The 23,903-nt window shown below is 38.9% G+C and overlaps 1 protein-coding gene across 2 annotated transcripts in view; it reads left to right on the plus strand.

Annotated features, from left to right (window-relative positions):
- Positions 1–23,903, plus strand: part of CCDC141 (coiled-coil domain containing 141) — a 219,990-nt gene that overhangs the window by 136,203 nt on the left and 59,884 nt on the right. For both annotated transcript variants that reach the window (XM_032407144.1, XM_032407134.1), the window contains exons 12-18: positions 1,233–1,424; positions 7,402–7,581; positions 12,233–12,412; positions 13,002–13,127; positions 16,312–16,500; positions 18,021–18,200; positions 19,979–20,128. In XM_032407144.1, coding sequence (XP_032263035.1) covers positions 1,233–1,424; positions 7,402–7,581; positions 12,233–12,412; positions 13,002–13,127; positions 16,312–16,500; positions 18,021–18,200; positions 19,979–20,128 — 1,197 coding nt within the window. The remainder of the gene's footprint in view (positions 1–1,232; positions 1,425–7,401; positions 7,582–12,232; positions 12,413–13,001; positions 13,128–16,311; positions 16,501–18,020; positions 18,201–19,978; positions 20,129–23,903) is intronic.

The raw sequence follows: 23,903 nt of genomic DNA on the forward strand, positions 1-23,903 counted from the left end.
CCTCTGCACTGAGTCCCAGCCGGCCCAGCAGATGTTTAGAAAGGTGAGTCTAGCAGCTCTCCCAGCTCACCCAAGTCAGTAGGCAATGGCCTTGTTATTCCATCGGTTCTCAGCCAGAAGACCTCCTTCATGTTTGGGAGGAGACACACCGATGACTCACAGACACACCGATGTTTTTAAATGGAATTTTTTAACTCATTATTTCAAATGTTTAAAATAAAACATATGTCTGAATTCAATTTCACTATTATATTTTAAGAATTGTAGAAGGAGGGAGGACATGGCACAGGGAGAAACTCCCCTGCTCCTCCTACCCAGAGTGCTATCTGGAAGCAACACTTGGAAATGAAAATTAGCTTCATTCAGTGGAGTACTTGGGAAGCATATTAAATACAAGCAGGGAAGCAATTCCTTCTTGCTGCAAATGACAGTGAAGCTTTTTTCTTTCATTTTTGCTTGATTCCTAGTTCAGTCTCACATAAAATTTTACATGACTCTTTCTGTGGCAATTGCAGATGTAATGCCTACCATACTGGCTTATCCGTTCTCCGTGAGATTTTACCTGCCAGGAAGTACACTCAAAAGAAGACCCAGAAGAGCAACCCCGTGGGCTACTTAGATTTCATATATAACATTTCCCCTACCCTTGTTCAAAAACCTTTCTAGATAGAGATTTAAGTAAGACTACATAAGTGACATGTCATTTTTTATAAATTAAACAAGGAGTAAACAATTTCTATAAACTTGCCATCTCTTGTATTATTATAATATATATATATATAAATTATAAATTAGTTTAAGAATTTGCTAGAGCTATTATTAAATTTCCCAAATTATTAAATTATTAAATTATTAAATTTCAAAAAGCAATCCTCATGTATAATTATTAAATGAATTACTCAAAACATTTCTGCCATTTTGTTTTATAACTTTTCATACCAAACAGCCTTTCTTCTCTTTGTGACACACACACACACACACACACACACACAAAAATAGAATGCTCCAAATGAAAAGCAGAGCTTGTAGAGTGAGAGAATAATTTGAGATGGTTTTCATTTTAAGATTACTTTTTTTTTTAAGTTTTGAAAGTTATGCCTTTTTTTCATTGAGGAGAGTTCTGGTACAAGTTCAATTAATAATTGTAATAGATGGATGAACAGAAGGTAATGAAATGTGAATGTTCATGATTCCCCTGTCAGCTTCTGACCCACTGTGCTTTGCTTTCATAGGAGACAGCACATGAATTAGAAGCAGCTGCAAAACTTATGACAGAGAAAAATGAATTTGAACCTGATGAAGTGGCATTGCTTTCTTCTAAAGCTAAATGGCTAGAGGAAGAATTAAAAATACTTGGCCAAAGCATCGGCTCCAGGTCACAAGTCCTGCAAACTTATGTGGCATTTCTAAAGTCCTCAGAAGAGGTATGGTGCCCATGTGCGGACCTTCTTCAGCAAGGTGGACTCTGCCCTTCTTCCTGCTTTCTCTGGGGATAGAAGCCCTGCTGGGTGGTCCCGTATCCTCCGCTCCCATGCGTGTACTCACTTACTGGCCCTTTATTCTCCAAGGCACCATACAAGAACTCAAAGAGTAGGTTGTTTTCCTAAAAAATAATGCAAGTGTTGGGTGTAGATATATTCACAAATAAGCAAGGTGGTTGTATTGGAACGCTTTTTACTGTGGCCTACAAGCATTTATAATATCCTAAACAGAGAACAAAATTATTTAAAAATAAGTCATCTTCCACCATGGATCTCTTTGAATACTCAACAATTACTTCGATTCATTTAAAATGCATACACAGAATCAGAAATTATGGGCTTTTGGGTCGTCTCAGATCTGTCTTGTTTGATGCATTTTTTTTAAAATTTTTTATTGTTATGTTAATCCTATAACAAGTTTACCTCGGAGAGCTTCTTCTGAGGCACTATTTTGACAGGGTCGTACTAGAGAATCTGTGAAATTCCCTCCCGCAGACTACGGTTCCATCTCTCAGAGGTCCCAGTCTCTGGGAGATGGTATCAGTAATGGAAAAGGGCTAGGGTGCCACCTAGGAGCACGCACACTCTGCCACTCTCAGGGAGGCGGGCACTGGCCTAGCGGGAGGTAGAGCCTACACGGTCCACTCCGGGGTAAAGCCAACCAAAGTTAGGGAGCATGCTCGAATTTTTCTCACCCCCACCCTCCCACTGTCACCGGTCCCCCCCCACCCCCAGCCCACCAGCGTCCTGCCTAAGCACATCTCCTCTGTCAGCTCTCGTTCTGTAATGTTCTAAATTCTCACCCCTCGGGAGGAAGGCCATGCCCAGTCCCAGCAAATCTCAGGTAACCACTGCCCCTGTTCCATGTCTTTACTCCACCTTTTGTCACCTAAACTTTTATTTAGTTTTTCTTAGCCCTGAACCCTTATGGTTTGGGAAAGGTATTGCAATTGACAGGATTATCCTGTTGAACATTTTTATTCGGAACTTGAAATGGTGGAGAAGGTACAAAGAAATGCTGTTTTCTATGTCTTCATTGCCAAAAATGCACCTGCTTGGCTTCTACTTCAGCATCTACTTCCATGGCCGGCTCTGGCCTTTGGGACCAAGAGCCTCTCTAGGGCTGGACCTTAGCTTTGCAAGAAACACTTTCTCAGAAGGACCTCACATCTTTCCACCCTCCCTGTGTTCACTAAATCTGTTTTGCTCCCTGGTGGAGCCTTCTGTCCTTCTCATCTTGGCGGTGCTCTCAGTCCGTCACCCTCCGACCCCCTCAGGCTTTCCTTCTTTCCTCACCAGCTCCTGGTTATTCATTTCCAGCCCACTCTCCATCCTGTCATCACCCAGCCATCCACCCTGACTCTCCCTGCCAATTCCCAATACCAGGCCAAACCAACCCTCTGTTTACTCAGCTTTCAGACACTCCTATGGAAAATCATACAGTTGTGCTGATTGGCACTGTTACAATGCATGGGTGCCTGCCTCCACCGGGGTCCCTGTACACTCCCTTGTTGGCGCCCATTCAGTAGTGATTCGCAAACATCTTACCCCAGTTTCCATCCCTAAATCTCAGCCAAGGCCCTTTCCTTGTATGTGACTGACACATATGACACAAAAAAACCTTGACCTCCTTCGACTTCCAAACCTATTGACACATGGCATCCCCCAGTTGCCAATAACATGAAGCCTCTATTTGTGCCCAACATGAATCAGCCGTCAGTCCTTCCCTGCACGTGCCTATGCCCTTCAGAATCAAGCTTCAGCTAGATCCATCCGCCACTTGTTCAAATCTGCTTTTTCCATTGCTTCCTTCTTGTGGGTCTACAGCCATGGCTGATGGTGTTACCCTCACCAAGGCTGCCACTCTGTAGTTGTCCTTCCCTTCGCGCCTGCGCTCTCCAAACGGGAAGATGACACTTCTCGCCTCTGCCTGCCTGTCCTCCCCAAGCCTCACCCCGCTGCCTCTAGTGTATTCCCTCTTCAGTCCTGCCATTTACCACCCTTTCCCTCCATTGACATTGTCCTGATAAGCTACTTGCTAGTTGACAAATGAGATGCTGTATTTTCAGTCCTCATCCCCGTTAATCTCTCTGCCACATTTAACTCTCTCACTCTCACCTCCTGTGACTTTTTAGAAGGCAGATTTGTTGAAGTACAATTTACATAGGATAAATTTCCCCTGTTTTAGAGTGTGAGGAGTTTTAGTATATTTATAGGGCTGTGCAGGCATCGCTACACTCCAGTGTTAGTATATTTCCATCACCCCAAATAGGGGCCTGCTGCATACTTTTAGTCAATCCTGGCTTCCATCCTCCAGCCTCAGGCAAGCACGGAAATGCTTTCTGTCTCTGTAGATTTACCTTATTTGGATATCAACTTAAGTGGCATCATCTTGTCTACTTCTTTATCTGTTCCTTCTCCTTTTTCCTCATTTAGTTTGCTGTTTCTGAAGCGTGGTGAGTCATGGAGCTCTTACCTGTGCTCTCTTTTGGACATGCTATACACTTTCTATACAAAATCACACCCCTGCCCGTGGTTTTATTACACTAATAACTCAAAAATGGTTCCTCAGCCCCCTCTCTTCCAAGCCCCAGACCAATGCTTTCAACTTCCAATCATACTAATTCCCTATATATCCTGTAGGCTCGTAAAGCTCAACAAAACACAACCAGTTATCTGTTTTTCAAACGTGTTTTTCTTCTGTGTGTTGGCATTGGATTAATGACCCCATCAGTTTTCAGAAGTCCCATGTAGAAGCTTCAAAGTCTTTTCCAAGATCTCTCTCAATGAGCACTTGTTTTGTATGAGCCCCATTCTTTTCATTCCTGATTTCATTTATTTACTTAGAGATTTTATTCACTTATTCGAAAGTGAGAGAGAGAGCACAAGCCGGGGGGGGGGGGGGGGGGTAGAGGAGGGAAGGAGAAGCAGACCCCAGGGAGGCTGAGGGGGTCTCAATCCCAGGACCCTGGGATCATGACCTGAGCCGAAGGCAGATGTGTAACCAACTGAGCCACCTAGGCGTCCTCATTCCTGATTTCGTTTAATCCTTATAACACCTCTATGTTTAGTTACTATTATTCCTCTTTTACAAATAAGGAAAACTGAGATTCTAAGAAGTTAGGGTATCCAAGATCAAACAGCTAGTAAATGTCAAAGCTGAAGTTTAATCCCTAGCCTCCTCCCTTTGGTCTTTTCTTGTATCGAAGGCCATGCTATCCCTTGTTTATCTATAGGGACAACCTAAAAGATTTCTGAATTCCCCTTCCCCTCCACCTGAACCATCACTTCCTCAGTTCAAGCCCTCACCATCTCTTGCTCAGCTTAAAGAAGTTGTCTTCTGCCTGTTCTGCTTCCTGTAATTATCCGCTTCACTCCTTTCAAAAAATGGTCATTCTAAAGCAAATCTGATCATGTTACCTCTTGACATTCAGGTAATATGACAAATGTAATTTGTGAAACAAATTATAAATAACTTTTACTAAAAATGGGTGATGGGTATTAAAGAGGGCACGTTCTGCATGGAGCACTGGGTGTTATACGCAAACAATGAATCATGGAACACTACATCAAAAACTAATGATGTAATGTATGGTGATTAACATTACATAATAAAATTTAAAAAAAAAAGAAAAAATGGATGAAGTATTGAAGTTTATCATTAATTCCCTTAAAGCATAAACTAGTACAGATTCAAGGGAATTCCCATAAATGGCATCATTCTCACTTGCATTCAAGTTTCTTTGAGCCATGGAAAAGGAGGATGAATTAAAATTTATGTTTTGAGAGTTGCACATAACCGACAGCCCATCAAATTGACACCCCAGCCTGTAGCGTGCAGCCCCATAGAAGTGCTGATAGTTGCCATGCTGATTCTCAACCATTGTGACAGCTATCAGTTGTTTCAAACTAATGAGAATCTGTCACATCATGTTGGTTAGAGTAGAAAACAAGTTGAAACCTGCTGGCCAGCTTTATCCAGCACCGTGATTCCTCTAGCTTCTTTCTTAACCACTCAGCTCGTGCAACCTGAACTTCACTCACACTACGATCTTTTATGGCGCTCTGAACCAGCCAGTGTTTTCACACTTGTGCCTTCACACTTGTTAACCCTTCCGTCTGGGATCCCCTTCTACTGCCTCTTACCCTGGACAATTCTGAAAGACACAGGTCTTTCAAAGGTCACTTCCTTTGGGTAGTTCTTCCCTATTTATTCCATGTAGAGTTGGTAGTCTCTCCTCAGCGGGCCCATAACATTGTGTGTATACTTGTCTTTGTGTTAACGATAATTTGCTTATGGTTTTCTTTCTCCCAGAACTATCTTTGGGAACCCAAGGAAATGAATCCTTAATTCTTTTTTTTTTTTTTTTTTCAAAGACTCTATTTATTTATTTGACAGAGAGAGAGACAGCGAGAGAGGGAACACAAACAGGGGGAGTGGGAAAGGGAGAAACAGGCTTCCCGCCGAGCCGGGAGCCCGATGTGGGACTCGATCCCGGGACTCCAGGATCATGACCTGAGCCGAAGGCAGTCGCTTAACCAACTGAGCCACCCAGGCGCCCCAATCCTTAATTCTACCAGGGAAACTTAGGAGCCTCCATGGAGGAGGTAGCCATTTCACTAGTTCATGAAGGATAAGTAGAAAATTAAGGAAAGCTCATTCTAGGCTGAGGAAACAAGCATCAGCAAAACAGAAGCATGAATAAATGTAAAATGGGAAATGAGGGTAGAACTTCTGTTTCTGAGCACCATTTGCAGGCCCACCTATTAAGTTCATTTAAATGATGAATGATGTTAATATCTTTAAAATATGGTGACTAACCATTGCCTGAAATTTCTCACCTTGTTTAGATTGCTTTTGGTAGTTATGAGCTCTTTGAGTCTTGTTCTATTGGCCATTAAATATTACTCAAAATGCATAAAAGCTTGTGTCAGAATTTTTCTATTTCTACATTACCCAATTACATATTAATCTATAGTTCTACAGGCACATTTGATTTTATATAAGCTCTGATCAAAGAGTGATTTAAAATAATCTAGTACTGCTAGCATTGGTTAGCAAATGAGAAAATATAGTTTTAGGCAGGCGAAGTAATGTACCTCAGTAAGATAAGCCTATGGAGGCAGCTTAATATTAATACTTGCACAGAAAATTAGTAATTGTTTGTACTTTTTTATTCTGGTTTATCACTGATTAGAAGGAAATTGTGATTAATAATTATAAATAATTTTTCACTGGCTTACCTTTCTTTCCTTCTGATTTGTATTCCCTGGTTGTGTGTGTGTGTGTGTGTGTGCATGCACGTGTGTATGTATCTTCCTTCTGAATTATAAAACTCAGCTTTAAGGGGACCCACACTGGTCTTTGACACAAATTGTCCCCAGTTGCAAAACATGCACATATGTAATACATAAATATGGTTTTGGCTATGGTAACTAGGTCTTATGGGTAACAAACTTGTCAGCTTAATTTGCTGCTGAGGTGTAGTCCTATCTGTCAACAACCTAAATGGATTTTCGTGTCTTTTCAGTAATTGACAATATTCAATAATAACTTAAAGAATTCTGAAATGTAGTTTCTGTTTAATTTTTATATAGGTTTTTACTAGAATCTACTGCTATTTTTCTTTCTTTTTTTTTTTTTTAAAGATTTTATTTTTATTATTTATTTGACAGAGAGACACAGCGAGAGAGGGAACACAAGGAGGGGGAGTGGGAGAGGGAGAAGCAGGCTTCCCGCGGAGCAGGGAGCCTGATGCGGGGCTCGATCCCAGGACCCTGGGATCATGACCTGAGCCGAAGGCAGTCGCTTAACCGACTGAGCCACCCAGGCGCCCTCTACTGCTATTTTTCTTTAAAAATGTTTTTAAGTGTTCTTAATTTTCATTTATATTCTCCTTTTTTTTTCTTTTTCTTTTAGGTACAGGAGCAGTGTCAGAGCCTAAAGGAGTTTTACCAAACTGAAATCCTGCAGAAGGAAGAAGATGATGCTGAAGCCAAGCATCGATCTGACTCAGCTGAGAAGCAATGGCAGCTATTTTTGAAGAGGAGTTTTTTAACTCAAGACCTAGGGCTTGAGTTCCTTAATTTAATAAATATGGTAAGAATGACATTAAATGTGTTACACCTTCTGCAAGGATACCTTGTCAAAGTCAAAACCATAAATTCAAAAGTCCATCTGTCTGCTAATCAGCCTTGCTGGTTTAGGAAGTTGTTTTTGGTTTTATTATTTTTTTTTAGCTTTATTCAACCCAGAACAGTCCTAAAGCTGAGCATTTATATGCTTATTTGGTCTTAGACCTCCTATTCATTTCTAGTGAAGGCTATTTTAACTATTAAGAAGAAAGAGTGACTATAATTCAAATACAACATTGCCATTATTACATAGAGACCTCAGCAGAAGTCCATCCGAAAGTTGTATTATTTTGAGAGCGTGCAACAAGGTCCTTACAAAATTTCCAGGGGTTAAAGGCAACATCTAGGGTGAATCATCATTTTGAAGAATTTCTTACCATAGCAGATCTTTTCATAGTAAAACTCCATTGTATTTAGAAATGTACTTCAAAATTTTAGTTGTCGAGTTGTATCTGTAAAATACTAGAATTTTTATATCAACCCATGACCCATATAAAGTTCTCTACAGAGTTTGAAAAAAATGGCTAATCCACCTCTCCTTTAATACCTCAAGTATCTTCCTAATGAAACTGCTCATTTTGTTGTTACAAAATTCCAGCTACTAGAAACCTTTTTTTTTTTAATGTTAAGCCAAATCTGTCTTCATATCTCTTTCCAACCCTCTGTAGCTACACAGGGGAAAAAAGTGTTCATATTTCATTCTTCTCACACATGAAAGTCCTTCAAACACTGAAAATAGTTGCTATGTCTAATCTGGGTTTTTCCAGTAGCTAACCACATAGAAATCCTTTCTATCATTTATGAGATAGCTTCGTTTCTCTTTCCATCCTAATTCTCCCTCCCAGAATTTTCTATGGTTTGTCAAAATCATTCATAAAATGTAACCAGAAAGTGAGGTCCAACTTCAACACAAAGTACAAGAAAGTGGACATCATTCTTTACTAAGGAGACCTAAGATTATGCTAACATTTTTAGCAATAATTTCACTTTGCTGGCTCATATTAGGCTTGTGATCAAATAAAACTCCCCTTACATTTTCATTGCAATTCCTACCAAGCTACTTCTCTCCCATCTTATATTGGTCAGGCATTTATCTTTTACATACAAATGCAGGCCTTTATATTTATTCCTATTTAATGTCCTTTTGTTAGTCTTCACCCATGATTCCATCTTGTTAAAATAATTCTGAATCTGCTCTCTTTTCTGAATTTAATTCTATACATTTTATAAGTAGGCCTTCTGTGGCTGCAAGTAGATTTTTAATAAAAGTGTCTAGGGGCAAGTCGACTTCCCAATCCATTAAGCCATCACTTGATTAACCCGTTTATTAAACGGTCATGGACACTTCCAATAGTACTTCATTTCAACCACTAATTCACAACTTTTTTCCTAAGTCTGTCGTGAGCGAGATAGCACAAAAGAGTGCCTACCTACCAATTATCCTATCAATTACGTAAGTATAATTTGGCATAAATCAGGTTGACTCCTTGTGATCGAGGAATTCTTTCCAAAGTTCTCACAAACTACTTGATCCATGATAAACTTATTGCACTGATTTTCAGTGTAAGGCTTACCAGTCTGTAAATGATGTAGACCATCCTTTTCCCCCTTGTGAAAATTAGGGCATTTTCCTTTTTCTAACTTTCTGGCCCTTCTCTTATTTTCTGTCGATTTGCAAAGATAACTGACATCTGCAATTTTCCCAGTACTCTGAAATGTGATGAGTCTCAGTCTGGAGTCTGAATTCATTTGGAAGAGTTAGGTTCTATAACTATTCTCATCACTTTGAGCTACAATTTTCTCTTTTTTTTGTGATTTTTTTTTTTATTATATTATGTTCAGTTAGCCAACATATAGTACATCATTAGTTTTTGATGTAGTGTTCAATAATTCATTGGTTGCATGTGCAATTTTCTCTTTATCTACTCTCTCCACTTTTACTGTTTGAAGACTATTCTTATTAAATCTATGAGGAAACAAAATAAGTATTAAATAGTGCTAATTTATCTAATGCTGTTCTTAAGCATCAGAGAAAACTTGCTAAGCAATTTGCCCATGTTCTTATGTTACACAAGTGCTTTATTGTAAAAACTAATTAAGTTATTTTTCATTTGGAACATTTAGAACACGTATTATCTATCTATCATCTTTTACATTTTTACTCAGTCTCTTGATTGTGCACTTCTCTAATTTGTATTCACAATGGAATTCAAATATTTGCAAGCTACATTTTTATGTCTATCCTTTTTATTACTAACTTCATTTCAGAAATTTATTTTTCAGTTCTGAAATTTCCAGTTGGATCTTTTTTTATTAGATTTCAATTGCCAGTGAAATTCTCTCTCTTGTCCTCTCTCCATCTCTCCTGTACTTTCTTGACCATATTAATCATGGATATTTTAAAGTGTTTGTTGGCTAATTCCAATATCTGGGCCTGGAGTTGTTTCTGTTGTCTACTTTTCTCTTGGTTTCCAATCATGTAGTCCTGTGTTGGCAGGACCCATGAATCAAATCTATCAAATCTCAGACATTATGTATGAAACACATGCTTTACCCCGAGGTCCTTACCACTTTCATATAATAAATTCCTCCTTAGTGATAAGAATTAAGATCCACATAATAGTTAACTTTAATGGTTCAGTGACATTCTGAGATAAGAAATTATTGGTAAAGCAAGTAAAACACATTTTTAATCCTCTTCATATTTTTTGGACCATTAGGCTTTTAAACAAACATTATTGTTGAAATGTGGTAACCAGTTTTGTTGTTAAAAGGAAGAAGGCCAACTGGCATTTTCCACTGAGTGTCCTGCTCTTGATTAGGTTGCTGTGGCTCATCTTTTCAAGCTTGAAACTGAAAAATTTTCAGTTCATCTAAAAAAAATCATCAAGATCAGAGAAATTGATTTAGGTGAGAAATCTGGCAGACATCTTGATGAAAGTGTCAATTTACTAATTTATAGTGGTGAATATCAAAGATGCTATCCAGGTTACTGCCTTCCTGTTATCATCGTATCTAGAAAACAAAACACACCATTAACTGTGCCTGAATTCAAATGGAAAATGGGTAATTTAGTACCCTATTAGATAAGATTATGACAAATTTTTCCATGCCCCTACACAGAAGTAGGGTGAGTATTATGTTTACTAACTAGACCTTGGACAAATTATTTAATCTTCCTGAGTGGTCAAAATTTTAAGTCTGCCAAGTGCATCATCACTCTTCTTGAATCCTGCTAGCTAGACAGCAACAAATACTACTGTGCTCTCCCTTTTCCAGACCTCACTCGAATCATGCCCTGTAGATTTTGCTTGACATTGATATGCTGCAATTTCCAAGTTTACATTAAATTATATGTTATATTTTGATTAATAGTTACTTAATAGTATGTGAGAGATACCCTAACTTTATAGCATAGGTAAAAAAAAAATATTATTTGGAATGGGTTTTGCTGAAGTTGTCTAGTATCTTTTATGATATATTAGAATCTTGTTAACCATAATTGCAGCATATATCATTTTATTTCTGAACCCCCAAATTCATGGGAGGAAATCTCATTTAGGACCTGCAATTATATTCTTTTGTAATTAATCAGTACTTTATTATGTCTAAATTGATATAAAAATATAAATATGAAATATTGATGTCCTTTAAAATAATTTAAAAATAAGATGGAGTTTTAAAATATTGTTGCATATTTATGACACTATCTTCTGACTACAGTTTAAAAGATCCCTTGACTTTTAGATACCTAGCTGTAATTGCAATTATAGACAACCATGCATATTTGCTCCTTAGAAATTTAATGATTTATTGAGAAAGGCTGGCCATCAAAGTAAAAACCATTGTTTTGTCAACCAAATATTCAAATATCACATTTTGTATGTGCAAACATAAAAAAAACACTAGGTCTTACTCTTTACTTCTCTTATCCTTCTGCCTCCAATTGAATTTCCCCTTGTTTAAAAACAGTGTTTAAAGGTTTTCCGATCAGTCAACCAGAACATATAGAAGTTGGGAAAAGGGCTCTGCATTTAGATATTGTGATTCTAGTGCATAAAAGAGATACAAATATAGAGATATATAGACGTATACATTTCAGTTCTCACAAAAGGGAGTAACTTCAAGCACGGTTCACAAGAAAAATTTAAAATAATCATAGTATATACAATGGGATAGTTTAAAGAGAAAAACAGACCCCTCATATTCCTGATACAAGATTTTGACACATTCTAATGAGTGTGTTAAAAATTAAAGGTGGACTACACTTCAAAACTTATGCATTAAAATAATCTTGACTTCAACATTTCTGGATCCTGGTGCTCATTCTATCACCCCTTAAGCCCTAGGAAATAACCAGACCCTGGCCAGGGGTGCGAGGGTTGGGACTCAAACACCACTGAGGTTTTGAAGAACTCAGGACCTGGTGTCCAAGCATAGAATATAGGTTCTGAGAGCCCCACTGTGCCTTCACACAAGCATTCCAGACTTGTCCTGATATCAGAACTGTGCCCTGCATTGGCTATGATCAGGTGTTTGCCTCCTAAAATAGTGTATGCAAAAATGTTGTGTCTCTTGGGAAAGAAAAGCCATTATACGGATTATTAATTTAACAGGCAAAAAGGGATGAAATATTAAATGCGAAAAGTGAAGTGCACTTTATGGAGAACACTATGGAAAGCCAGAAGGCAGAAAGAGAAGAACTCAGCCACCTTCGGATGACATGGCAACTTAAAGCCATTGCAAGCAAGCCTGTGAAACAGCAGTGGGGAGCATTCAAAGAACAACTTAGAAAGGTACAGGAACATGCAGTGGATATTATTAAGTCTTAAAAACGAATGAAATTCTGACATATGCTGTAGCATAGAAGAGACTTTAAAACATGATGCTAAGTGAAATAAGCCAGTCACAAAAGGGTAAATGTTGTATGATCCCACTTACATGAGGTACCGAGAGTCAAGTTCATAAAGAGAGAAAGCAGAATAGAGGTTACCGGGGCTGAGGGAAGAAGGGATGGGAGTTACTGGTAAATGGGTACAGAGTTTAGTTTGGGATGATAAAAAGTTTTGGAGGTAGATGGTGGCGGTGGGTACACACTAATGTGAATGTCCTAATTCCACCAAACTGCACAGTTAACAATTAGTTAGAATGGTAAATTTTGTTATGTATATTTTACCACAATAAAACCAGAACCAAGTAAAGGAAACTCAGGGCCTGCACTTTTGTTCACTGGTGATTTAGAACCTCGAACTCACTTGAGGTAGTGAGTGTTTTCATGGGGATGGAAAAGTTCGATGACATACTAGTCATCGCTGGAATGGTCGTTACATATTTGCTGGTGGTATCAAAGAGAACAAACTCATGACTATCTGATGTTTATTTCAGACTACTTACAACTTACAACTTCTTCAGGAAGCACTTATGCCTGTGTCTGCTCTTGACCTTGGAGGGAGCCTCCAGACCATTTTAGGTCTACAGAAAAAATGGAACGAAATGAAGCCTCAGCTCCAGGTGAAGAAACAGACTGATAGACTTGGGTGAACGGGAAAAAAATAAAAAACTGAGGCTTTCAGAGGGGAAGGGGGTGGGGGGATGGGTTAGCCCGGTGATGGGTATTAAAGAGGGCACTTATTGCATGGAGCACTGGGTGTTATACACAAACAATGAATCATGGAACACTACATCAAAAACTAATGATGTACTGCATGGTGACTAACATAACATAATAAAATTAAAAAATAAATAAAACATAAAATGGATTGCCATATGACTTAGCAGTTGTACTCTTGGGCATTTATCTCAGAGAAATGAAAACTTATGTACTAAATACTATGTACACAAATATTTATAGCAGCTTTATTCAAAATAGCCCCAAACTAGTAACTACCCAAGATGTCCTTCAACAGGGAATGTTTAATGATTAAACTAAACAGCCATGTCATGGAATACTACACAGCAATAAAAGGCATGAATGATTGATATACACAACAGCCTGGATGAATCTCAAGGGAATTGGCTGAATGAAAACAGCCAATCCCAAATGTTGTTTATTGTGTGATTCCTTTATATAATGTTCTTGAAACAACAAAACTTGAGAGATGGAGAACAGATTACTGGTGTCAGAAGTTAGGGATGGATAGGGGAGGAAATCATTATAAAGGGAGCCATGTGGTGATTGAATAATCCCTTATCTTGATTGTGGTTGTGGTTACATTAAGCTACACATGTGATAAAATTGCCTAGGACTACACATATACACAGACACACAGACACACACACAAGTGCATGTGTAATTGGAGAAATCCAAAACAACTCTGTGGATTGTACGAATGTCAACTTCCTGGTTTTTATCTTGTTGTACAAGATGTTAACTTTGGGGAAGAGAAGACTGGAGAAAAGAAGCATGGAACTTCCCTGTACAATTCTTTTTTTTTTTTTAAGATTTTATTTATATATTTGACGGAGAGAGACACAGCAAGAGAGGGAACACAAGCAGGGGGAGTGGGAGAGGGAGAAGCAGGCTTCCCGCCCAGCAGGGAGCCCGATGTGGGGCCCTGGGATCATGACCTGAGCTGAAAGCAGACACTTAACGACTGAGCCACCCAGGCGCCCCTCCCTGTACAATTCTTTGTAATTTTCTTTGAATCTATGATTATTTCAAAATAAAGATGTTAAAAGACAACACAAAACAAAATGAAACTGTTCAGTTGAGGTTTACCTAATTAATTTTCACAGACGGGTGAATTACTTTTTTTTTTAAACAAAAACATTGCTTGTCTAAAACTCCACTTTAAAAAGACATTTTTCTTACTGTTGTTCTCACTGTTCTGTATTTGATGAGACACAAACATTCAGTCCACAAAATGTCCTTAATATATTCTTATCTTAGATTATTTTAATTTGTGTTAAATTATTTCCTTATTAATGTATTTATCACATATATTGACTCTAATTATTTCCCTAAGAGGTATAGACACATTTTAGATGAAGACATCTGAGAGCAAGGATGGGCAAGCTCTGACACAGAGGCCCTCCTGCCCTTTGTCCCCGAAATTGCCACTATGATATCACTGTCCCCGCCCACTGGCACCCCAGGTTCCCAACACCCTCCCAGGAATCTTGCTGTGCTCTCCCCGTTCTCCCTCTCAGAGAGCCCTCAGGAGATGAGATAAAACCATGAGTCATGTTCCCAGGCCCTGACTCTGAATGCATTCCATACCCTCCACCTGCTGCGGCTCCTAAACCTGATACAGCTGCCAAAAGTGATTGCTGGTCATGCTGTCCTCCTGCCTGGCTTCTTGTTCTTTGCTGCAAAGTCAAGCTATCTGCGTTTCTGTTGGTCACAACTTCCTAAGTGTTGGCCTTAAAGAATGCTGAATCAGAAAATGAAAGATTCCTTTAAGGAATATCTATTTTAGATTCTTTAAAATAAAACTGATATCATGGATAACCAGCCCCCCGCACAAAAACACACCATTGTAGCCCATGGTGAATGAGTTCTTGTAAAATCTTAGAAAATTCAACTACCCTACGTGTTAGGTACTTTGATCTACCCTGTGTTATATATGCCTATTTGCATTTCATGTTTACATGCGTGCACATGCCCCTGCACATGCGTGAGTGTGTAAATCCCTCAAAGTCAGGGGCCATTTCCAAGCTTTGTTAGTTCTGTCACTGTGACGTGCATATATTTGATGTCCCCATGCTTGATTTCAACTTGAAGACCTTTCTGTTACTCTTCTGCAAATTATTTCCTTTGCCTAAATCATTTCCATTACTTTTTTCCTTGATAGAAGAAGATCCATCCCTGATGTTATAGTGACTTCCTCTTTGAGTTGTCCACCCTTTGCAAGTTCTATCCCAGAATCTGGATTCCTATAAGGGATCTCTGAGCAGTGCTGGGTAAAAAGGAAGCTGCTTTACCCCTCCCTACATATGGTGGCTATTTGTGGATTCTGGGATGACCATTTTTTTTTTAAAGATTTTATTTATTTATTTATTTATTTATTTGAAAGAGAGAGAGAAACAGCATGAGAGGGAAGAGGGTCAGAGGGAGAAGCAGGCTCCCCGCTGAGCCGGGAGCCCGATGTGGGACTCAATCCCAGGACTCCGGGATCATGACCTGAGCCGAAAGCAGTCGCTTAACCAACTGAGCCACCCAGGCACCCTGGTGCATTATGGGATGACCATTTTTAAAGCAGCATATCTACCACATGGCTCAGCTGGTAGTTCACTCCGACCATTCTGTTATTCTAGAGGACAAATAATTCCCCCAATATATTTTTAGACTTGCCTTCTCTGGTGTTTTTACCACACTGCCTGATTCTAGTCTGTATTAAATATCAGAGATGGTCATGGCTTCACAGAATATCTAAAATACATTCAGTTAACAGATAACTGGAGTACTTGGTGTGCCACAGAAATAGGTGACTTTGTAGTTTACCAGCTGGCTTTGAAACAGGTTTTTTTGTATTGCTGATAATTTTTTTTTTTTTAATTTCTGAGAAGTTGGGGATAGAATAATGTATCCTTAGCATCAAGCACAAAGCTTGGATTTGCAGGGATGGGGTGGGGCTGACAATAAATAATTGTTAACAAATGAGAGAATGATTTGTGATTTAGGTCTTCCTATAGTCAGTTATAAAGTAAAAAGCTCCCTAAAAGCTGGATATTTTTATTGCTTTTAACTTTTTAGCAACTGAATGATGAAGTTCAGTACATTATAAAAGAATCGGAAGAGTTAAGTGGCAAAGGAGCCCCTGTGAAAGAGAAGTCTCAACAACTAAAGGAGCTTATTCATCTCCATCAAACACAGAAAGAGAGAATCCAAGATTACGAGGATATCCTGTACAAGGTGGTCCAATTCCACCAAGTCAAGGAAAAGGTAAGACTTGTCACCGATACCTGGAAGACCCTCAGTTTTAAACTATGAAGTTAAAAATAAATTATTGTGTAAAAAAGGCCAAATTTTTTATTCTGGTATTAGGAGCTTTCCACAATCTGGCCTTTAACTTTTTTCTCACTATGCCTCTACCCTCCCTTATGATCCAGCCAAACTGAGCTCTTCTTTGTCCCTCAAAGATAGTGCACACATTCCTAACTCCAAGCCTGGACTCTCAGGCGCCATAACCTGACAGATCCTTTTCTCTCCCCTCTACTATTTAAACCCTGCCCCTGCTTCCAACAAACCTATGTCACTTGGAATGTTTTGTCTCTCTTCTAAATTTCCAGAACTTTCATTGTTTATTTCACACATTTGTCATTTTTAGCACCTTGATTCTTTTTTTTAAGATTTTATTTATTTATTTGAGAGAAAGAGTGAGAGAGAGAGAGCAAGAGTAGGGGGAGAGGGAGATGGAGAAGCAGACTCCCTGCTAAACAGGGAGCCTGATGTGGGGCTTGATCACAGGACCCTGGGATCATGACCTGAGCCAAAGGCAGACTCTTGACTGACTAAGACACGCAGACGCCCCTAGCATCTTGATTCTAAATTACTTCTTCCCCTCAACTCAAGTGTAAGCTCTTCGAGGGAAGAAAACAAATTCTTTTTGGTTTTTTTTTGTATCTCAATTAAATGACAATATGGAGTGCTCAATAGAGCTTTATAGTTATTAGCTTCTATTAACAGAAGATGGACATCTATCAATATCCCTTTAAAATAGCCTCTGAATTTACTCAGATCACAAGTCTAAATCTTGCAAAGGTTTTAAACTCTGACCAAAAAGAGTGTTTTCTTTTTTTTTATTTATTTATTTTTATTTATTTTTTTTTTTTAAAGATTTTTATTTATTTATTTGAGAGAGAGAGAATGAGAGAGAGCAAGCACATGAGAGGGGGGAAGGTCAGAGGGAGAAGCAGACTCCCTGCCGAGCAGGGAGCCCGATGCGGGACTCGATCCAGGGACTCCAGGATCATGACCTGAGCCGAAGGCAGTCGCTTAACCAACTGAGCCACCCAGGCGCCCGAGTGTTTTCTTTTTTAATAGAACTGACAATGTTAATCCCTCAATTTTACCCTATCAGTTTGAAGCACTGTAACATTTTTTTGGTCTATGACACTAATAATTATAGATGGGCTTGGCAGCATTTTGACCAGGTAGTAAAATTGGTTATAGCAAGTGGGCTTTTAAAAAAAAAATCTATCTTCGGGGCGCCTGGGTGGCTCAGTCATTAAGCGTCTGCCTTCGGCTCAGGTCGTGATCCCAGGGTCGTGGGATCGAGCCCCGCATCGGGCTCCCTGCTCTGCGGGAAGCTTGCTTCTCCCTCTCCCACTCCCCCTGCTTGTGTTCCCTCTCTCACTGTGTCTCTCTCTGTTAAATAAATAAATAAAATCTTAAAAAAAAAAAAAATCTATCTTCATAAAAAATAGGAAATCCATGTTAATTGTTAATGTCCTAAATTCCAGCTGGGTCATCTCAATAAATCAAGGGAAATGGAGTTTTTAGAAGAGCCAAAGGATCTGGATGATGCCCACGAAGCCCAGGTTCACCTCAGTCGCTCGCAGGAAAAGCAGGCACATATTGATCATCTCCATGAACTGGCCCTTTCCCTGGGAGTGGATGTCATCTCATCAGTGCTACGGCCTGTAAGCAACTTAGAACACCATCACTCACACCTAACTAAAGCTGAGAGTTGGGGTATAATATCAAAGAAACCAGGCAGATTGCCTAGTATATGTTAAATTTAAAAATACATTAAACCATTGGGATAGTTATTTGTGGTGAATCTCTACCACCTATAACAAAAGAAAAGACTTTTAAGGAGAAAAATCTGTTTATAGAAGTCTTGTTTAATACATCTATTCTCATGCTAATTAAAATGTAGAATTGTAGAGCTGTGTTGTGTAATATGGATGGCAGTCAGGTTTTCGCATTTGAAATGCGCCTAATGCAACTAAAGAACTAACTTTTAATTTTATTTATTTTTAATTAATTTAAAATTTAAAACTGACACTCACTGTAATTATGGAAAAACGTCTAAGTATGTTGGGAACAGCTTGGATATGTGAATCTACAGTTTAAACTATAAACTATGAAATTTGAATACAGATCAAGTATTTCTGATAGAAGTTTAGCAACAATTAAGAAGTGCTTGTAAGTGTGAAATACACGCTAGATTTCAAAGACTTAGTATAAAAAGCTGTATTAATATTTTTTACATTTGTTTACATGTTAAAATGATGGTATTTGGTTGAACAAACTATATTATGAAAATGAGTTGCACCTGTTTCTTTTTTACTTTTTAATATGGCTACTGGAGAATTTTTAATTTTTCATGTGGCTCAGGTTATATTTTGATTGGACCTATGCTGCTTTAGCATTTTGGATCTGGAAGGTATCCTAGAGATGATCTAGCCCAGGACACTCATTTTATAAAAGAAGGATCTGAGGCCCAGAGAAGCTGCTCTATCCATAAAAGCCCATAAAGAAGGAGCTTCCTGGCTTCACCAAAGGCTTGGGTACTCATTACTGGATCTGCTTTATGCCACTGGACTGACCTTAACAAAGGAGCCTAAAAAAGAAGAAAATATTTCCAGATCATAATTTTATAAATAACACATTGGATTCTGATTTAAAAAAAAAAAAAAATTCTTCTCCAAATTCCTAATTTGAGGGAAGAAGAGATTGTTTATTCTATCCAATATGTATAACATAAATAAAATAACAATGGCCAATTTTACTTTAAAGTTCATTTAAGATCTCCATTAAATGATATGGAATGCAATGAACCTAAAGTGTTTTTTTTTTTAATTTTTTAACTGAAAGACATAGAAATACAAAATATCTGTCACTGTTCATAGAATTGGTTTTTACCAAGAAGGAGTTTTCTTTTTAAAGAGTTTTATTTTATTAATAAATTTATTTTAAAAAGAAAGAAAAAAGTAAGATGTGTCACTTTGCACAAATAATATTATAAATTGTTCTCCAGCCCTCATCTGGCCTTGGCCTCAGCAGCCCTCTGTGTTGAGCACAGATTGGCGCACTTGCATAATGAACCTGAGGTTAAGTTCAAGTTGACAGGAAAATTATAGTGCAGAAGCTGAATGTTTCCAATGCATATTTTATGCCTTTTGAAGTAAAAATTATACCTTATAATAAACGGCGTCTCTGAAGAGTTGGGTGTGATGAGCCAATCTTCAAAACTGTAGTTTCAAGACTAGAGTTGCAATGGTTTGCCTTCCCCAACATGCTGGTGTCTGGCTTCTTTCTGAAATCATTACATTCAAATATGCTTAAGGTAAGGTAAGCCAGGAACTGGTTTTTTAATGTCCTTTATAAGTTTCATACCGCAGGTAAATAGCATGTTCGTCTCATTGCCGTTTCACCCACTCCTTTGTTACTTTCTCTTCTCTTTCATTTTCAGAACTGCTCTAACGTTTCTGCAAAGAACCTGCAGCAACAGCTGGACATCCTTGAGGGGGACCATGTGAACTGGCGTGCCAAAGCCCAGGAGTATGAACGGACCCTGACCTGCAGCTTGGAGTACTGCACCTCAAGGGACAAGATAAACGAGGTGGGGTGGCAGGGGTGAGAACCGACATTGTCAAAAGCTGCTCTGAACCTAAAGCACATGTCTCTTGTCTGTACGTGTGCACCCACAATCAGGAGACCTTTTATTCCACCTTGACCTTTCATCCACCAAGCACGGTCTCAGGGCTCTGAAAGTTTGAGTAAATTTCCAGCACCCAAGTCAGTATGTTGTCAATGCATAGAAAAACCTAGAATACACTATTGTGGTGTTTTATTTACTTTCTTTCCCCCCACTCAAGCCTGTACAGCAATTGCTTGCTTGAGTGGATATAGCCCATTAGGGCAGAAAGTGTGATGCTGTCCCCATGAAGCCAGCTCCGAATTGCTGAGATTCTATTTAAGTACCATTGACTCATAGTGAAGGGGGTGCCAAGGGCCAGGGGAGCAGGCTCTTTGCCTCAGAGGCTACAAAGTATTATCACCAAAGTCAAATGGCTGGTTTCATATTTACTCAAATGGAGTGGCTTCCTGGCAAAACAACTTCTAGAGAAAAAGGAATAACAGATGAAAGTCATCCTCTACATCCATGCACCTGCTCACAAACACATAATTCCACCTACTCTCCCTCAATTCTATCTAAACCCCAACCCCCAAACATGTAGCAAGCCACAGTAACCCTCCCCTAGTTAAACTTCCCATTTAAATAAACTTATTCTGGGGAGAAAACATAGATCAGTATGGAAAATATAGAACCTGACTTTTGACTGAGAATTGACAGCAGGATACAGAGTACTGTAATGCCAGACTTATCTCCATTTAGAGCAAAATGTTTCAAGTCCATCATTTTTTGGGTACTCATTACTGAGTACAAAAATGGGTGGAGGAAAAGGAAGTGGTAAACCTTCTCAAACATTTAGTATATGCCCAATTATTTACATAATCTGGGCCCAGCAAGTATCAAATATCAGACAACATTAGCTCACGGACTCAAGTATGAGTAACTAAACTTCACTATGAGTGCTCTGAAGTGCTCCTTCCTGCAGGCCACACTTTTCTAGACCACGGGCAGGTGCAGAAAGGGAGCAGGGCTGGAAGGAAAGTGAGAGGGGCAGAGAACAGGAGAGGCCACGTGGATCCCAGGAGAGAAACAGGAACATCAACGACGACTTTCATTTTAGCTATGTGCCGCAGGACTGTAGAGTTGCTGCTCAGAGTCCATGTTCCAGGGATGCATTCTGGGCTAGGGATTCATTCGAGGTTAAACCCAGAGTGTAGCCTACCCTCTATGGCCTCTTCCAGTTTCAGCTAACAATAGTTCATTCAGGTCTTATTAAAGAAAGCAATATTAAAGAAAACATTATTCTCCCCAAGGCTATAACATTTAGATTTGCAGGCTTGCAAACAATTTTTTTCCTACCTTTCCCCAAAGTTATCTTCTTTCTTCCCTTCCTTCTCCTCCTTCTCCTCCTCTCTAATCCCTCCCCCTCCTCTTCTTCTTCTTCCTTCTTCTTCTTTGGTAAACTTTTGTTTTGCCAAAAATCTTTCTCGCTGCAGGGATGCACAGCTCTGTACTAACCAAAACCACAAGTGGAGGAGGCTAAGGGTTACTCCCAGCTCCCTATAGCTCGGTTTCCATCTTCCTGATGCACTGTGGCTTTTATGGAGCTGGGTTTCCCTGTTCAGGCCTTTCCCACAGTGGTTCTATTTACAGGTTGCCTCGTGATGAGCCTCTGCTGGGAGCCAGCTAGCTGAGATGACAGATGTCCCTTATAGTCACAGTCGGGACGCCCAAGGATTGTCTGTACCATGAGCAACCAGATACATGTGGGTTTGATTTAGGAATCAGATATCACTTTAACATGACCTTAAACATTAAGAGAACTAGTCTTCCCACTTGCTTCTACTTCATATCCAACTAATCTTTGATGTAAGTTACAATTTCATATTTAAAGGCTCTTTGAAAATCTTTGGTCCTTTTCTCCTTTCCTTTTTGTAGAAATTCAGTAGGCATGTCACAGTGTAGCATCCACACCCTGGACTTTCCAACCACAAGCCTAATGGGAAGATAATCAGAAGGAATATTTTTAGCACACTTTAGTGAAATAAATATACGTACACTCTAGTTTGTATTGTGAATATCAGAGTGCAGATGGGTAGATGCCAAGTGGTGATAATATTTATACACCTAGACATTTTTATTATATTGTCATTATTAATATTGGCATAGGTACTTAAAACATTATAAAAAATTGAAAGCAATATGTTACTCTACTTTTTTTGTATATAAAAACATTAAAGTCAGACACCCCACCAGAGAACTAGAGCAAACATTGCATTTTTTTTGAAGATTTTATTTATTTATTTGAGAGAGAGAGAGAAGGGGGGAGAGAGAGAAGCAGGCACCCCAGCTGAGCAAGGAGCCCGACACAGGGCTCGATCCCAGGACCTTGGGATCATGACCTGAACTGAAGGCAAACACCCAACCGACTAAGCCACCCAGGCACCCCAATGAATTTTATTTTTTAAGTTGATTTGGAAACACATTGTTTTGCTTCCAGTGTGCTTCAAGTGCTTCTTGGAAGTTCACGGACTCTGGGTGGAAATAGATTTTGGAAGATCTCGACTTCGACACATCTTCCTTTTTAGAACGAGAAACTGGAGGTGTGTAGGATTTGCATTTGAACAGTGTGCTCTAGGACTACAGAGTAGTAGGTATGTTGAGGAGTCAGCTTTGGGCCAAAAGCTCATCTATTGGTCTTCAGGCTTTACTTGGGCACCAACACGATGTCACTTGCTAAACTCAGAGTCCCCACTCACTCCCTGCTTTAACACATTCAACCACGGCATGGTCTGATGCGCCATGTACCCTTCCTCTGTGCTTTCCTCTGCTAGCTTTGTTTTCTGGCATAGCCGTGACAAGCTGTTTGGATGCTCTGATACAATAGCACAGTTCATTTGGTCATTTCAATCAAATTACTTGTTGATGATGCCCTAAGTAACTTTCCTGCTTATAACTGCCCTAGAGGTACCTAGCAGAGGACTCAGTACCTCAGGGCAAAATAAAGGGAGGTGTTCTAAATGTGATTTTTTTTTTTAATGTGATATGATATTCTTTAAAGACAAAGAACCATGGTTCTGTGCCTTATCTTTGGGTAAAGTATTATTATTTTCTCATTTCATACACTACATAAGACATAGGAAATTATAAAATCTCATTTTCTCCATGTCTACCTTCACAGCCTTCAGACTGCCAGATTTCGGGAGTTTTTTTTCCACTCATTTCACACAAAGATACATTTGTATGCATAAATGTTGAATTTTACCATATATTTTCTTGCCTGGCAACATAAATAAGCTGTTAATACACAAAGCATTACAGACATTCTCTGTGGTGAGACGTGACAGAACATCATTAGTTACTCGTTCTTTTACACGTCTTCATTTAGAAATGTAATAAGTTAATATCAAGCATGTTTTCTATCTGCAACCTGACCAAAAAAATTACTTTTACATAATGTTAATGGAAATTTGTAACTGGAGTCTCATTATGGGTCACAATTACTTTGCTGAAAAAAAAAAAAACAGCAATGACAAAATTGGGTTGGTATCCATTCTCTCAAAATAAGTTTTGCAAACAGAAGCTTTCATATAATTAGATTACTTTAGCCTGAAATTTTTACACTGTAGCAACATCCTACCCATTGGGAAGGAAGCAGAAAAGGATTTGGTGTATATATAGGTCTATTCCATATGTCGGAGTCTCAGGTTCCAGTTACACAAATTTTTTTGTCAATTTGGATAAGTCGGTCATCTGAGTT

Source organism: Phoca vitulina, unplaced genomic scaffold (genome assembly GCF_004348235.1).
Source record: "Phoca vitulina isolate PV1807 unplaced genomic scaffold, GSC_HSeal_1.0 scaffold1, whole genome shotgun sequence".
Lineage (NCBI taxonomy): Eukaryota > Metazoa > Chordata > Mammalia > Carnivora > Phocidae > Phoca > Phoca vitulina.